Consider the following 17387-nt stretch of genomic DNA (forward strand, 5'->3'; position numbering starts at 1 on the left):
TTATCTCTAATCCCGTCTTGACAGATAATCAATCAATCAATCAATCAATTTTTTATACGATTACTTTAAATTAAATATTATAAGATTTTCGTTTAATAAATAAAAAAATGTACCGTTAAAAAAATTTTTGTAAAATGAATGAAATTTTTTTTTATTCTTTACCCCCCCCTATTTTTATTTCATTCATTCATTCGTTTATTATTATTATTATTATTATTACATAATAATTTATTGTCCTTAAAAAAAAAAAAAAAAACTATGAAAAACTCATTGTGACATTTGATACATTTTTAAGAGGTGTCAAATTCATTTAAAAAAAAAAAAAAAAAATTTAAACTTGTATTAAATTATATTTAAAAATGATTGTGTTATAATCAATACAATATCGATAAAATAACGTGATTGATTGATTGATTGATTTAAAAAAAAAACTTAACTATTTTGCTTGTTTTTTTCTGTTCGATAAGTATTATTATTATTATTATTATTATTATTATTATGACAAACGTTTTAATAATATTTAAAAAAAAAAAAAAAAAGAAAAGTCTGAAAAGAATAAAATTTTTTTATTTTTTGTTTACAATTATTATCATTAAAAATGATTAAGCTTTAAACATAAACATTAACAGAGCGGTCTGCGACCTTTAAACAAACCTGTAAACAATTATTGTTATTATTATTATTATTATTTTCGAATATTTATTTTGACATAATAATAATAATATCGATTTTTTCATTTTCGTTAAGAATTATAAAAATATTTATAATAATTTTAATTTTTTTTTTTTTTTTTTAATTTTAGGAAGACTTAAAGATAATAATTTGGAAAAGGATAAATTTTTTGCCAACAACGACAACAACAACAACAACAATAATAATAATAATAATGTTGCAGACGCGTTTGTTGATTTGTTAAAAAAAACAACAGAAAAAGAAAAAATTAAAATTAGAAAAAAATTAGAAAATGATTTAAACGAATTTACTAAAAATATTGTCGGAGTCGTAGAAAGCGAAAGTATAATTCAACAAAGCCGTTTAAATTTATCAACTGGAGAAAGTTCTGGAGAAAAAAATTCCAAGTAAGATTATTAGAAAAAAAATAAAATGCGGTTTACACGACGATACGTACAAAATTATCCAGGTGTACGAATTTTAACTTTATATATCCCCTAATTAATAATAATAATAATAATTTACATCGACTGATGGATGAATCCTTTATCGTCATCATGACCTCTAACCCCTTGATATAGTACTGGAATCATTCGAATTTAAAAAAAAAAAAATTTAAATGAGTAATGGAGGGAGGACACCTGGTTTTATTTTAAAGGTACCCTTTGATATCTCCCGATGGTTTATCCACCTGTTACATCCTATTTATAATAAACAGTTAGGACAACAAAAACCGGAAACTGAAAAATGTACGACAGGAAATTCACCAACACATCGAATTCCAGCATCCGGATAAAAAAAAAAAAATTTCATCATCCAATCGAATCCATTCATATTTTCATCCTCCTCCTCCCCCTCCTCCTCCTTGTTTTGTTGTTGGCAATTTTTTTTCTTTCTTTTTATCTAAATTTATTTTAGAAAATCATACAAATATGGAGGATTTCACGAAAAATCTTTCGAACCGAGAAATTCACTTTTAACCGATTTGTTTAAAGTTAATCACATTAGCACCATTTATCATATTTTCATTGCATTTCTAATTAATTTATTTATTAATACGGCTGTTTATGACGTCATAAAACTAGGAAAGTGAGTAATCATCATCATCATCATCATTAAAATTTACTTTTTTTTTTTTTTAATATTTTTTATTTAAAAAACAAAATTTTTGGTTTTTCCGATCCAGAATCAATTTGGGATTTAATTTAATTTATTGGAATTTTCAATCATTACCATTGGCTGGAACTATATGGATTTTAATGCAAATCGCGACATTTTTAATTTATTTCGTTTTTAAATATTGGGCAAACAACCGGAAACGAATAACAAAACGTACGTTATCATATAATACAATTAAAATGATAAACACGTGAAAAGCACGTGTAACAGAAAAAATTTTATTTTTCCAGCCGGATATAGGAAAATGTGGGATTTGATGTTTTTCTTATCGATAACCTTTTACAATATTTTATTTTTAATTATTCCTGCTTACGTCATCATGCATGAAAGGCTTGCCATTGCAATATCATTTTCACTTTTGATGGAACAAATACGATTCATTATGAAAACTTATTCATTTGTGAGAACGTGCGTACCGAGATACACGAATGATAATAATAATAATAATAATAATAGTAAAACCGTTAAAAATTATCCAAATTTTAAAACGTATTTATATTTTTTATTTGCTCCGACATTGATTTACAGAGACGAATATCCGAGGTAATAAAAAATTTTATTTTATTTTCCTATTGTTATCATTATTATCGATTTCGTATGTTTTTTTATTAGGAATTCAAAAATCCGTTGGAAAATCGTCATGAAACATTTCATTGAAATAATTGCGGTTATTTTTTATCTGTCTTTCATATGGGAAAATTATTTAATACCATCGGTTAAAAATTTTGGAAAAATAAAAATAACAACAGAAGAATTATTGATTATTTTTTTTAATAATAACGTTCCATGCGTTTTTGTTTTCCTTTGCGGTTTTTATTCTTTTTTACATTCTTGGATGAATGCATTTGCTGAAATTTTACGTTTTGCAGATAGAATGTTCTATCAGGTACTATTATTACGTAAGGTTTGTCATCAACTAACAAAAAATTAAACGTTTCGATTTGTTTTTTGTTAAAATTCAGGATTGGTGGAATTCTTCTTCTTTTGCCGAATATTATAAAACATGGAATGTCGTCGTCCATGATTGGTTGTATGCGTTTGTTTATAAAGATGGTACGGAAAATTTAACTAAAAAAAAAACAGTTTCCACGTGGATGGTGTTCATTATATCCGCACTCTTTCACGAATACATATTAGCATTTACATTTAAATTTTGTTATCCAGTACTTTTTATCGTTTTTGGAATTATCGGGAGTAAGTTTTATTAATTGATTTATTTATATATATATGTATATATTTAATAAATGACACAAAAAAAATTTTCTTTTCCAGCTTGTTTGGTTTTTATACCTAAAAAACGTGAGTCGGTAATTGGTAACATGCTTTTATGGTTGGGAATTTTTCTCGGTACCGGATGTTGTGGTAGTTTATACATGTTAGAATATTATGCAAGAATTAATTGTCCTCAATTAATTGTAAGACTTATTATCATTATTATTTTTTTTTAATAAAACGAATTGGGGGGGAAAAACAAACAGAAAATTTTAAATTTAAATAAAACTAATAATTTTTTTTTTTTTTTGTTTTAGAATTCTCCAATAAAAGATTTTTTCACACCCAGATCATGGACGTGCAGTCATTCAGGTACGAGTTAATAAATTTATTTAATAAAAAATAAATTATTATTATTATTAATTCTTTGTAATAATTTTTATATTTATATTATTGTAAATAAAAATATTCATTTGCTCAGGTAATACAAAAATAATTTTTTGTAAAAATATTTATTAAAAAAAGAAAAAGTTTATATTAAACAATAAAATTGAATTTGTTAAAAACAATTCTTCTTTTTTTTGTTGTCGTTGTTGCAAATTACATGCCGAAATTTTAACAATAAAAAAAAAAGTAAACAAAAAAAACAAAAAATGGGGTGGACGGGGAAACGAGGGAAATTAATCGTAGGGCTACCGACAAGCAGGGAAAAAAATTCCCACACTTGCATTCGCGTGTGTGTACGACTTGTGATAAGTCGGTGTAAATCATTTTAGAAATTTTTAAATGATTTACTCCGTGCATAAGGTAAACATAAGCGAGAATGTTATACAAATGATTTAACGTTAAGTAAACATAAGCGTAATTTAATCAACAGTTTGTTTACCTGTAATCAAATATTATCATCTTTTATCTCTTTCAAATACGAATTTCGACTATGTTTTTATTATTATTATTATTATTATTATTATTATTATTATTATATATAAATTTTCTCTACGTAATATTATTATTATTTTTTAACTATACGATGATGACAAACAAATTTTTTTTTTTTTTAAATAAATAAATAAATAAATTTTTTATTTTTTTTTTTAAATCGTAAATGTAAATAAGTTTCATTTTTGTTAATAAAAACCGGAGAGAGAGAAAAAAAAATTAATTTGATAAAAAAAAAATTATCAAATGACCAAAACGAATGAGTGAGAAAGAGAGAGAGAGAAATAGGGAGGAAAGAAAAAAAAAAGAAGAGGGAACGTTAAAAAAAAAAGTGGACCAAGGGAACTCACAACCTACCGGTGCCGAATTGACTACTCACACAACCTTCCCTTCCCTCTCCTCTTCCCTCTCATAAATAATACACTCTTTATTTCCCCTCACTTCTCCCTTCTCCCCCTCCTCCTCTTCACTTCTTCACCTTCCCTTCCCGTGTAACATAAACAACAGAAGGAACCAACGTGGGAACTTTTAACTGAAGGAATCTACTCAGTATCGTTTTATCATGTCGAGGAATTGGTCTCCTCACTATTATTATTGTTAATATAAAATTTTTTTGAGTTTTTCGTTTGTCGTTTGTCGTTGTTGTTGTTGTTTCGTTGTTTTTTATTTAAGGCTTTTTTTTATTAAAATTTTTTTTTCGTTTTGGTTATTAATTTTTTTTTTTTTTTTGCGTGCCTTAATCGTTTTTCTCTCGCTGTTTTTTTTTTTTTTTATGTTGATTTTAAACTGTTAAGTGATATGTATAAGTGAATGAAAACTTTTGAAATAATGAAAGAAAAATTTTTTTTTTAAATAAAAGTGAAAAAGGTTTTAATAAAAATTATTATATAATAATTATACGATAATTAAATACAAAAAAAAAGGATGCCGGTGAGCGAAGATGAATTTGAAAGGCCACCCGTCGTACAAGTGGCGACAAATCAAAGGACAATGTCGAAAGCAGAACAAAGAAAGGTAGTCATAATAATTATTATTATTTAATTTTTTGACAATATGCAGACGACAAAAAAAAATTTTTTTTCAAAATCCGCAGTGGCCGCAAGTTTTTAACGTTTAAGTTAAGTAATGACGTCATTAACGCCCCCAAAGCGGGTAAAATATTCTCCTCCAGAATTTTTTCCCCGCTTCTTCGACAATGATTCGACATTTTTTTCGTTCGCTCACTTTGAATTTTCTTCTTAATCGGACTTCGAATGAGTCGGTTAAAAAAATAATATTTTAACCGTGAGAAAAACTATTTTCCGACGAGGAGCAGACGAAAAAAAAAAATGGAAAATTTGTGAGAAAAAAAAAAAATCATTCGCGAGCTGGATTTTATTGGAACGGCCGGACGCTGTCGCGGATTTTTTTTTGCTGCTGGAACGATTTAAAATTTTTTTTAAAAATTATATTAATTTCATTATTATCATTATCATTAATTAATTTCTCTCTCTCTCTCTCTCTCTTTTCAGAGTAACAAACCGATAATGGAAAAAAGAAGAAGAGCTCGAATCAATCATTGTCTCAACGAATTGAAAACTTTAATTTTGGATGCCATGAAAAAAGATGTGAGTATATAAACACAAGGAAAAATTTTTATATAAAATTCCCATAAAGTTATACCGATGATGATGATGATGATGATAATAATAATAATAATAATAAAATGACCTGAATGAACTCCCGAGTCGTTCTTCTTCGAACGTGGGAAATGTTAAAAAGATTTTAATGGGGCGATTTTGGTTCTTTGATTTTTTTTTTTTTTTTTTGCAACACGTCCATAGGTATTAATTGTATTTAAAAAAAAAAAAAGAAGAAAAGAAAAAAAAAATTACTACGAACTGTTTTAAGGGGTGTAATTCAGAGGGTGAAACCAACAAACCAAGTCTTTAAAAAAAAAAGAAATCAAAAAGGTAAAAAAAAAAAAAATTTATATTTCAATCGAATGAAAATTAAGTTTGAGTTGTTGTTACGAGGGATGAAATTAAAAGGGATGATGGATTTATTATATTTCTCATAATAATAATAGTAGTAACGTGATTTAAAAAAAAAAAAAGAAATTTAAATTTGTCGTGGAATTTCATCAATAATTAATTTATTTACTCATCATCGTTTAATTCGATTGAAAAAACAAAGAAACATGGCGGATAACTCTTTCTTTCTTCGACTTTTTCGTGGCATTAAATAATTCTCATGAAAGGGAAATTAAAAAAAAAAAAAGAGGGTGTTATAAAAAAGTAAAAACAAACAAATGAACGAGTTGCAATTTTTTTTCTTAATGTAAAAAGGTTATAAAGGAAAATAAAAGGAAACGAACCGTGAACTTGTGTAACATCCGAAAAACCTGAGGGGAAAATTCTTCTAAGGTAAAAGTTGTTGTCATCCGGGGGTTTGATAATTCCCACGAAGAAAATAAGAGATGGGGTGGTGGTGGTGGTTGTCTCGAGGGTTCCACGCGAGAATCTTTTTTTTAAGATGAAAATAAAGAAGAAAAAAAAATGGGTAGTATGAAAATTATGTTAAGAAAATAGGGAAAGAAAAACAACCCATCTTTTTGTTTACATCTTGGAACAAAGAAAAACCGTATCACTCTTATTGTTATTGAGAATAATAATAATAATAATAATAAAATTCCCACCCTCTGTTGGACTTGCATGACTTGTGCATGAGGAGATTCGAATGATTTTTAAGAGAATTCTGCCACGTTTCCACGTGTCTTCGCACGACTCTCACGACCCAAAAAATCCTTTTACATCATGTTAACTTTACCTGTAATTCAAACATCTTACGATTTACAACCGCAAATTCTCACGTGTCTTAAAAAAAATTTTAAATGATTTGTTTTTATATTGAAATCAACGTTATTTTTCCAGTCAACTTACGTTTAAAAAACGTTTGTTCTCACGTGCCGGGTTTAAATTGTAACAAAACAAATTTCGCCCATTTATTATTTATCGGCACGATTGTTTTTATATGTTTCAATTTTCGATTGAACCCTTGGTGGTTCTCACGTTTTTATGTTTTTGTTTTTGTTTTCTAGTAAAGGATCGCTGTTTCCTTCGGCAAAAATTTAAAAAAAAAATAATAATAATGCCGAACGGTATTTAAGTCATAAAGATGTTAAACAACCGTAAAAAAAAAAAATAATAATAATAGTTGTAAAAAATGGGGATCGAAAATCCGAAAGCTCTAAAATTAAAAAATTTTTAAAAGTTTGTTGGGATACACAACCTTTTCCAAAAATTTTTTTAAGGTATGGACAACAATTCCAGATGAACAAAACGATGAATTAAAGTGACACTTGCCGTCAGCATCCCGTTGAACATTCCCAGGGGGGTGATGTCATCAAGTCGTTAAAAAGATTGGAAAAAAAATAAACAACTTGAAGGAAAAATAATTTATAAACCGCAAATAAAACGATGATGGTAAAATATAAATAAAAAAATAAAAGTAAATAAAAAAAATTAAAAAGGAAAAGGATAAATATACACTTGACACTTAAATTTAAAAAAAAAAAAAAAAAAAAAAAACCGATACCTGAATGAAAATACCTGAATGATCGGCCTTTAAAAAAAAAAAAAAATTAAATCAAACGGAAGTTAACAAGTGCACGGGAGGAGGGGAGGGAGGGGAAGGGGGGCTTTATTAGTGTTTCTTTAGTGACAGCTGGAGGAGCCTTCTGTCTGGAACCTGGTTCGTACTACCTTTCTCATAGTGTTTTCTTTCCATAAGATAATCGTGAGAAATTATTTTTTTATTTTTCATTAAACCTAGTGAGAGTGACATCATCGTTCCCACGCTCATTCATATTTTTCCAAACTTTTTTCTTTCCTCCGTTATGGAGAAGAAGTTTTGTGTGTGTGTGAATTTCAAGAAGGATTGTCCGACTGGAAAAAAAAATTATTTAAGAGAGGCTAATATTTATTAATTTTCCCATCTAAATAATTTAAAAAAAATTTTTTTTTTTTTTTTGAATTGCGGTTTTCATCATCGTCATTATGAAAATTGTTACAATTTTTATTCCAAGTCAGGTTGTTTTTTTTGGGAGTCGTCGTCGTTAATACCTAATTTTTGTTAATTTAGTCGTTTTGGTTAACGTTTAACTGTTAATTAATGAACTGCTTTATTCCTGGCTTTGATATTAAGGCAAAAATTTAACTATCGTTAATTAACAATTTACAAATAATAGTTAATTTTTTTTGTTAGGTACTAAAAAAAAACACGCAACATTTTTTAAACGTTTTTTTTTTTTTTTAAGTTCTACTACGCCATTTGCAAATAATTAAATTGTTGTTAATTGTTGTTGTTGTTCGTTTAATTGAAGTGTGTGACTTTTTTTTTTGTAGCCTGCAAGACATTCGAAATTAGAAAAAGCCGACATATTGGAAATGACTGTTAAACATCTTCAGCAAATTCAACGTCAACAATTAGCATCGGCTGTTGCTGCAGATCCTGGTGTTATTATGAGATTCAAAAATGGATTCGATGAATGTGCTGCTGAAGTGAGCAGATACATATCACGTTTGGATGGTGTTGATAATGGTGTTAAACAAAGATTGACGGCTCATTTGCACAGATGCGTATCGAGTATACAACACATATCCACGTTTCCGCATCAAAGTATGTTTTCAACGTTTAATCAAAACTGTGATAAAAATACAATTGTTCTACCTAATGTGCCTGCGATACCGGAAGATGTAAACAATAATAATAATAATAATCAAAACGTTGAAAGAATACAAATACCGAACGGTTTGCATTTGATTCCGAGTAGGTTACCAACGGGAGAACTTGCTCTTTTGGTACCCAATTCAAATCACATGTCGACGTTTCTTAATGCAACCGCAGGAAACACTTTTCAATTTTCTTCAAATACAAACGTGACCTCTGTATTAAATCCGATTTTGGGAGGAACTTTAAATTCTACATCGAATTATCCGAGCGCTTTTACAGCCGTTAATAAAAATCAAGAGTATCCATCTCCGACTTCGACGGCTGATATAATTAAAAAAGAACCCAATTTGTCGGAAAAAGACGATTTGAAATCTTCGTCTTATTTGAACAGATCAACAGATCAATCATCGTACAATCAAAATTATAATTTTAAAGTTACCGAAAGTTTAAACGGTGGTAAAACCATGACTGATAATCAAGAGTACAAAAATTCAAATTTAACCAACGGTCAAGATTTACACGAAGGAAGTCGAAATTATGATAAATATGAAACGTTCCCGTGTAAATCCCTGGATGAATCTGATTACGATAATAAAATATCACAGAGAGCAAGTTCTTCGTCTTTTCAAAGAAATGCTGCCGATTCGACAACGTCATTCACTCAAATCAAAGAAGAAACCGTTGAAAGTGGATTCAAACCTTTTCACGTCGACATACCAAATAGTCATTTGAAGGCACACATAAGTTTATCGAAAAATGTTAATGAAATTAAAACTCCGTTGCAAATTCAACACAAACCCAATCCTAATTTCACCATAAATCCCAATAAATTATATCAGAAATCGTCGCCACATAAATTTTCCAGATATTATTCAAATGTCGAAAGTAGTTATTCGGATGTTGGTAAACCTGATACGGCATTTGATAACATTTCAAAAAGAGATGAAAATAACGATGTGAACAATTATCCGGGAAGGGATTATACCGTTTCTACGAACGGTAAACTCACTTCATCTCAAGAAGAAACGACAGCGACGACGACAACAACTAAAATCACAGAAAATTTATATAAAAATGGTAAACGATCGTTTCATAACGAATCGTCTGACATGATTCCTGCCACGACTTCCGCCGAACCTCAAAATAAAATTCAAAGGATTTCCCTTAACGTCACTCTCACAGACGATCAATCGAAAAGTGAACAAAATAATAAAAATCGTTGCAAAAGAATTTCAGTTATTGTTGAAGATTCATCTAAAAACAATACTAAAGAAAATAATAAGGAAATACAAATGAGTGTTTCTTCACAAAAGGATATGTGGAGACCTTGGTGAAATTTATTTACTCTGTGAAAATTTTTTTCTTTTTTTTAAATTTTTACTTCTTTCTCTTTTCTTTATATTTTTATTGACTATTGATTAATTATTGATAGGTTTTACTTTTTTTTAAATTATAATTTGTAAATTATTATTAAAAAAAAACGCCTCAAGTTCATTTTTTTTTGAAGTTTAGTAAAGATTTTTTAGTGAATTTTACAAAAAAGAAAAAAATCAATGGCGTACTTTTTATAAATAAAAATTTTTTTATTGAGCATTCATGATTTTAATTTAAAGTTTTCATCACAATGAAGAAAAATCTCATCAGGAAAATTCATTTAAATTTATCGAATAAATCCCTTGATTCAAATAAGTTCCGAAAGAAAAACAATTTCCACCGCCTCCGAGTATTAAAATTTTTTTTACATTCTTTTCCTCTATGACTTCCGTCGAATGATTGAAAAATAAGACGGGATGAGGTCCGCGAGCCTAGAAATAAATACCTTGTATTGTGTTAAAGACAAATTTCATAAAGTAAATAAATTTGTTTTCAGTTTGACTTACTTCCAATGAATATTCGATTGCCGTTAAATTATTTAAATTAATTTTAGATATTCCGGGTTGTAAACCGGTTAAAGTATTGACTCCACCGATTAAAAAAAGTTCATCGTTTATTATATGCGAAGTGTGACCGTATCTCGGTAAAACATTTCCCTTTATATTAACCTGTTCCCATTTTTCTTCCGTGCAATCCCATTTCCTAATTTAATTTCGATAAATGTTTATCACAAAATTTTTTTTTTTTCTCGGTATAAAATTTATTTTCACTTACCAAATGTCATTTAATATAATTGACGAATTGATTTTCATACCGCATGACATTAGAACTGATTTATTCCTTTCCCAACACGCCATGCTTTGTGACATTCTACAACAAGGCCAATTTTCATTGGTTTTTTTTAAAACTTTGTAAGAATAATCCAAATTATTTTTATCATTTAAACTAAAATTAAGTTTTATGAGGTCTGCTGACGAAACCTGGAAATAATCATAAAGTTTTTTTTTTCTTTTTTCCTACTAAACATGAATGTGTAACAACTTTTAAAAAGGATTATAAATTAATCTCACATTAATATCCCCGGATCTTCCTCCAAAAATCAAACACTCAACTTGATTATCGTTCAAGGTGCAAGAAATCAATGAACTCCGATAAAGTGGAGTAATATTTTCAAGAGGAATGATTAATTTCAAAATGAATGAATCGTTTAAAATTTCAAATAGAACTAGAGATCCATTATTAGCTATTACTGATGGACTTGTTCTACCCCCATACATACAACAAAAATTTGATTCCTTTAGTCGAAAATTAGTAAGACTTCCATAAACTCTATCCAATTGTACTTTGATATTATTTGCTGAAAAAAAAAAAAAATTATTTTCTACTTTAGGGAAATTGATTTTATATCTTTTTAAATTTGGCAACATTGTCACTTACTTATAACATTAATTATTTCTGAATTAAGATTATTCGATAAATCAATTCTAAAAACATCTGAATTCCTTTTCTTACTTTTACTGCCACCAACTAAATATATATATTTTCCTTTATTCAATTTGAAAGATGAATGTCTAAAAAGTTCAATATTACTTTCTAAATAATTTAATATCAATCTCTTTCTATCATCTAAAAATTAGGAAAAATTTTAAGTATTAACATTAAACACAGTGTTGTAGAAAAAATTATTTAAAATTAATAAACCTTTAAATTGTTTCAAAGAATAAAAAGGTAAAGAATCAATCCATTCAGATGATTTTTGATTTCCTGCTATTCCAACAACATAATGAACACATTTATTGTGAAATTCTTCAAATTCATCAAATATTTCTTTCGAATAAGCATTTTGCCTTTCATTTTCAGTAGTCAAAAACATAAAAGCATCCCACTCAGACAGAGACACATTATTTTGAAATCCCTAAAACATAATTAAACCTAATATATAGAAAATAATACAAAGATTTATAAAAAAAAAAATAAACTTAAAATAATTATAAAACATACTAAATTTTTATATCTCAAGTAATGAGAATCACAATCCGGATATTTTTTAACTGAAAAAAGTGAACTTTGAAGTTTATCAAAATGCTTAAGCATGATTGTGCCAAAACCATCATTTGGATGAATTTGTTCATAATTAATAAATGCTCCATTTTGAAATTTTTTAGCTATCCATTCAAGCAATTGATTAGATCTAAAAAATCCACAAATAAATATATATTGTAAAAGGTTTTTATTAATATAAATTTAAATTGGTTGACAACTCTCACTTTTCAACATGCATATATGTAATGACACATTCCGATAAAAATAATGTCGGAATATTATATTCAATATTAATGTCATTAAATATTGTTTCAAGTTCATTTATTTTACTTAAATCTGCTTCTACTAAAATGTAATTGCTGCTTAATTGGTTAACACTCTGATTTGAAATTTTACTATCTACTTTAGTAAAATATGATTGCAATACACTTGATTGATTAATGAATGATATCTTACTCCTAACAATACTTGGAAAATCAATTTCCACAAACAGTTTACAATTATTTAAAAGTTTGGCTTCTGATAATTTCCAAAAAGTAGTATCAAAGCCAGCCCCACAGGAAACAATCTGAAACTGAATGTATTTTATTTTTATTCATGTAATAATAAATTGATAAGAAGTTTTCTTTAACTAAAAACTATGAAGGTTGTAGTAAAATAAAATTTACCTTAATAATATTTTTCGAAAGTAAAAAGCTAATGAAATTTTTTATCAAATTATAAACAATTACAGTCCTAGTGTAATAACCTAAATTAATTAGAGACGCTCTTAGTTTTTTTTTCGGTACAAAATGTTCGATAAAAATATCGTTAAAGTAATTTTGACTTGCTGCTGAACATTTTGAAATAATACAGGCACCGTTGGTTGATTGAACCTAAAATCATGAAAACCTTCTATTGATATAAGATAAAATGAGGACATTATTTTAAAAAATTATTATAACCTGTGTACTATTGACGTTATTACTCATAATTTTATATAATAAATGTCTTAAAATAAAGTTAAAATTTTATTAATCGTTACTACATCTACTTTTGGAGTGGAAACGTGGAAGCAGATAAACAGCAGTAGTTTAAAAATTTATTAACTGTTTACATGTGAGAATTGTATTTTAAGATGTTTAAAATTTTTTTTTACTTTTAGCTAACAAACTTCAATAGTATTTTTTAAAAATTTTTATTAGTCACTAAGTTTTTTACAGTCAGCATAATATATTTTAGTTGAAAAACGTAAAAATGCCTAGTTGGAATCAAATTCAGTCACAGTTACGAAATCCAAACAATCCTGTTGTATTTTTTGACGTTAGTGTTGGAACAACGGTAATACCCTTTATAAATTTTCAATTAACACTAGAATAAAATGTATTTAAATAAATTTGATGTTGAAATACGTTACAGGAAATCGGTAGAATGATTATGGAATTATATGCCGACGTTGTACCCAAAACTAGTGAAAATTTTAGAGAGTTTTGTACTGGAGAATATAAAAAGGATGGTGTTCCTATTGGATATAAAGGAGCAAATTTTCATAGAGTTATTAAAGATTTTATGATTCAAGCAGGTGATTTTGTTAATGTAAGTATAAGTTAAACCTAAAATATAAAAACTATATCTAATTTTCAAATTTATTAATTAATTTTTTTCACTTTAGGGTGATGGTACTGGTCTAATGAGTATTTATGGAGGAGGAACTTTTCCAGATGAAAATTTTATATTAAAACATGATGCTCCTGGACTTTTATCAATGGCTAATAGTGGTAAAGATACTAATGGATGTCAATTTTTCATCACTTGTGCCAAATGTAATTTTTTAGATGGAAAACATGTCGTTTTCGGTAGAGTTATCGATGGATTATTGGTAATGAGAAAAATAGAAAATGTACCTACAGGACCAAATAATAAACCCAAAATACCAGTAACAATATCTCAGTGTGGTCAAATGTGAATAATTTATAGACTTGTTTATAAATAATTTATTTTTAAATATTCAATATTTTAAATAAAACAAAGAAAAGAATCTTACATTAATAAAAGGAAAGCCAAAATTTTTTCTAAAAAAAAAAAAAGTTACAAAAATGCATTTAGCACTAAAAGCTTTTAAATTATATCTCAAAATAAATAATTTCAAAATAAAAGATATATGATTTTTAATTTCAATATTAATAACAATTACTACCCTTTTATGTTTGTCAAGAATTTTTTTGTAATACATTTAAGGTTTGCATCTTGACAACTGGTTTTCCATATCTGACTTGAGCTTCTTGGTAGAAAGCACTTTCCATTTGTCTAACTAATTCATTAAAAAAGAGATTTGCTAAATGAGAATGCAATGCAGATTTAAAGTTAAAAGATACATAAAAATCTATAATACAAGTATTTTCATTGTTTTTTAAACCGGGTGAAAATTTCCAAATTGTCAATAAATAGTGAAATAGCTTTCCTTCCGTACAAACAGCTTTAATAAGTTGCGGTTTAATTAATGTAACTTCCGAAGTGTAGCTTTCAACTAATGGTGGAAAACCAATTATTAAATCTGCTTTTATGTTGGATTTACTTCTAAATGTAACATGGGATCTTTTACAAAATGGTAAAAATGATTGATATTTCTCAACATCTGCTACTACATCAAACATTTGGTCTGCAGAATACCTGAAATCAGTAAAATAATAAACACTCACACACACTCAAATTATTATAAACCAAATTGTTTTGAAAAATTGGTTTTGTAATAGCATTACATAAATTAGACATCAATTTCAATTCACCCCACTAATTTTTTTCCTTGATATTCCTTGTTTGTTCCTTGTAAGTTTCCTCGAAATAATAAAAAGCCTCTTGTGACAGCATAATCGAAAGGTTGGAACTGCAATACTGGATGAACAACACCATTAAAATCTCTGCTACCTATTACAGATGTTTCCACTGGATGAAATCTAAATTTAAAAAAAAAACTTGAACATCATTTTTTTTTTAATCAAAAAATTTAAATATCAAAGTTTCCAAGGTCACTTACTTGCTAAATGTAAAATTCCTCATCTGATACGCAAAAACACAATATCTTTTACTGAGGGATAATAACGACTTTGATTGTAACGAATATAAATTTTTGATTTTAAAAAATTTTGTATACATTTGTTAGCAATCATACTCTTCATATCAATAACTTACAACTTGACATGCGATTTTTTCACTTAGCTAAGATGATTAAATTTTCAAAAAATTAATTAACTTAAATAACACCATTTAATTACAATTCCTATTATTTTAAATTTTAAAAACAAATTTACTGAAAATTGTTTTGTTATTTTTTTTTTGTAAAATATTTTTAATGTACTAGTATTTTCGTGCCAAAAAATCTATATTTTCTGCTTTGAAAAACCATGACCAATTAAGCCTGAAGGTCTTTTGATAATTTTCTTCTTCCACGTTTAAAACCAAAATAACAACAAACATGGAAGATTTTACAAATAGAGTTGCCAAAAATTCATAATAATTTTATTTATTTTTATTATTTTTTTTTATGTAAAAACGTTTAAAATGCGGGTTTACATTAGAATTTTTCTTATGCTACTATCTTTAAGTGCAATTTTTGTTATTTTATCTTTTTGGACCAAGTGTTCTGATCTTAAATATAGCATGCATAAGTTAAATCCCAAATTTGGCATGTTTGAAGATCAAGCTTATTCCTCTCAGGTATCATATTTTGTAAAAAAAATTTAATTTTTATTAATAAAAATAATTCTCATAAATATTTTGTAAATTTTGGTTTGATAAAAATCGTTTTTGACGTAATTACTCTTATGGTAAACTAACTTGATAAAATTTTTTTTTTTAGGTTGAAAAATTAGGATCAGGTTTTGAAGAGATTGAATGTGTAATTAATCAAGAATATTCTGTCAGTTGTAGAAAAGAAGGTGAAGAAGTATATTTACCTTTTACATTTTTGCACAAATATTTTGAAGTATATAATTTTTTTTACTCTCAAGTTTTCTATTTTTTTTTTTAATTTCACTTTAATAAAGTAGACATGATTTTAAGGTATATGGGAAATTAGCCAACTATGATGGTTTAGAAAAGTTTGAATGGTCCCATACATATTCAAGAGTTAATAACCCTAAAGGAAAATATAATCCAAGAGGAATATTTATGTATTTTGATAAATACAATGTTGAAAGTAGAGATAGAGTGAAATGTTTGAGTGCCATTGAAGGTAAATTATGGACTTCAATATTACTGATTTTTTTTTTTTTTAAATTGTATAAGTAATCTTTTAAGTTACCATTATCTATTATAATGTTTAAAGGTGTTCCAATTTCTACTCAATGGGAAAGCAAGGGTTATTATTATCCAACTCAAATAGCACAGTTTGGTTTAAGCCACTACAGTAAAAATTTAACAGAGCCTGAACCAAAGAGAAAAGTTATAGAAGATGGTGACAAGAAATTAGCTAATTGGATTAAATCAGGTCCAGATGCTAACTTTTTTAGAAAAGTACAAGAAAATAGTGAAAATGTAGTTTTAGAGTTTCAAACATTAGGTAATAAAATTTTTTATTACTGATTCACTTATTTTTATACATCTCAGGGGTTTATATTAAAATACCATTATCTATTATAAGTTTAATACTTACTAATAAGTATTATTAATAAAAAATTTTGAAACACTTTATAATGAGCCATTAATTATTTTATTTTTTTTAAAAATTATTATAAGTATTAATATATGCAGAAGATATAAGATTTCAATCTATGACAAATCACTATTTGACTTTTGAAATATTAAAAGTGTTTTTTTTTGAGCAAATTGATACATTTTACAGGTACAGTAACTAGTCACATATTTTTAAAGTTGGATCATGTAGTAGATTTAATACTTCAGTTAGATATAAAACTTTCATCTAATTCTTCTCTTATTGTCTCATTACAAAGTAGAGATAATAAAGAATTGTTTTATCTTCATTATATATCATCCGATGAACACATATCTGCCGAGGTTTGTTATCTTTTCTGTATTTTAATGAATTAATGTTTATATTTATTATTTTATAAATCATTGTAATTAATATTAAAATATTTTTATTCATAAAAAACTAAACTATTTAACTCTCTTAATTGGTAAAATAGCTGTCATAAAATAAAATTTAATATTATTATGTTTTAAAACATTAATAAGAAATCGTGTTAAGAACTCGAAAATAAAATATTACATCAATATTATGATTTGGGATAAATTAGGGATTTTATATCTATTAAAAT

The 17387-nt window shown here is 26.8% G+C and overlaps 6 protein-coding genes across 6 annotated transcripts; 4 read left to right on the plus strand and 2 right to left on the minus strand.

The window, feature by feature from the left end:
• Window positions 1-1931: 1931 nt before the first annotated feature.
• Window positions 1932-3446, plus strand: Phum_PHUM045410 (Sterol O-acyltransferase, putative; the record flags this gene model as incomplete). The annotated part of the gene is made up of 6 exons (XM_002423203.1): window positions 1932-2004; window positions 2082-2259; window positions 2464-2737; window positions 2814-3045; window positions 3124-3266; window positions 3381-3446. 6 exons carry the CDS (start codon window positions 1932-1934, stop codon window positions 3444-3446), a joined length of 966 nt encoding a protein of 321 aa, XP_002423248.1.
• Window positions 3447-4926: 1480 nt separating this feature from the next.
• Window positions 4927-10049, plus strand: Phum_PHUM045420 (transcription factor hes-1, putative; the record flags this gene model as incomplete). The annotated part of the gene is made up of 3 exons (XM_002423204.1): window positions 4927-5016; window positions 5514-5609; window positions 8388-10049. The coding sequence occupies 3 exons, from the start codon at window positions 4927-4929 to the stop codon at window positions 10047-10049; spliced, it is 1848 nt and encodes a 615-aa protein (XP_002423249.1).
• Window positions 10050-10355: 306 nt separating this feature from the next.
• Window positions 10356-13103, minus strand: Phum_PHUM045430 (leucine carboxyl methyltransferase, putative; the record flags this gene model as incomplete). The annotated part of the gene is made up of 11 exons (XM_002423205.1): window positions 10356-10520; window positions 10596-10791; window positions 10888-11069; window positions 11160-11446; window positions 11527-11715; window positions 11791-12004; window positions 12091-12280; window positions 12357-12531; window positions 12589-12700; window positions 12864-13007; window positions 13077-13103. 11 exons carry the CDS (start codon window positions 13101-13103, stop codon window positions 10356-10358), a joined length of 1881 nt encoding a protein of 626 aa, XP_002423250.1.
• Window positions 13104-13368: 265 nt separating this feature from the next.
• Window positions 13369-14077, plus strand: Phum_PHUM045440 (peptidyl-prolyl cis-trans isomerase H, putative; the record flags this gene model as incomplete). The annotated part of the gene is made up of 3 exons (XM_002423206.1): window positions 13369-13452; window positions 13531-13707; window positions 13784-14077. 3 exons carry the CDS (start codon window positions 13369-13371, stop codon window positions 14075-14077), a joined length of 555 nt encoding a protein of 184 aa, XP_002423251.1.
• Window positions 14078-14321: 244 nt separating this feature from the next.
• On the minus strand, window positions 14322-15168 carry Phum_PHUM045450 (protein COQ10, putative; the record flags this gene model as incomplete). Its single annotated transcript, XM_002423207.1, has 3 exons — window positions 14322-14781; window positions 14898-15065; window positions 15146-15168. The coding sequence occupies 3 exons, from the start codon at window positions 15166-15168 to the stop codon at window positions 14322-14324; spliced, it is 651 nt and encodes a 216-aa protein (XP_002423252.1).
• Window positions 15169-15669: 501 nt separating this feature from the next.
• Window positions 15670-17157, plus strand: Phum_PHUM045460 (D-glucuronyl C5 epimerase, putative; the record flags this gene model as incomplete). The annotated part of the gene is made up of 5 exons (XM_002423208.1): window positions 15670-15825; window positions 15968-16093; window positions 16171-16342; window positions 16436-16669; window positions 16952-17157. 5 exons carry the CDS (start codon window positions 15670-15672, stop codon window positions 17155-17157), a joined length of 894 nt encoding a protein of 297 aa, XP_002423253.1.
• Window positions 17158-17387: the final 230 nt, after the last annotated feature.

The sequence above is a fragment of the Pediculus humanus genome, genomic scaffold (genome assembly GCF_000006295.1).
Source record: "Pediculus humanus corporis 1103172107395 genomic scaffold, whole genome shotgun sequence".
Lineage (NCBI taxonomy): Eukaryota > Metazoa > Arthropoda > Insecta > Psocodea > Pediculidae > Pediculus > Pediculus humanus.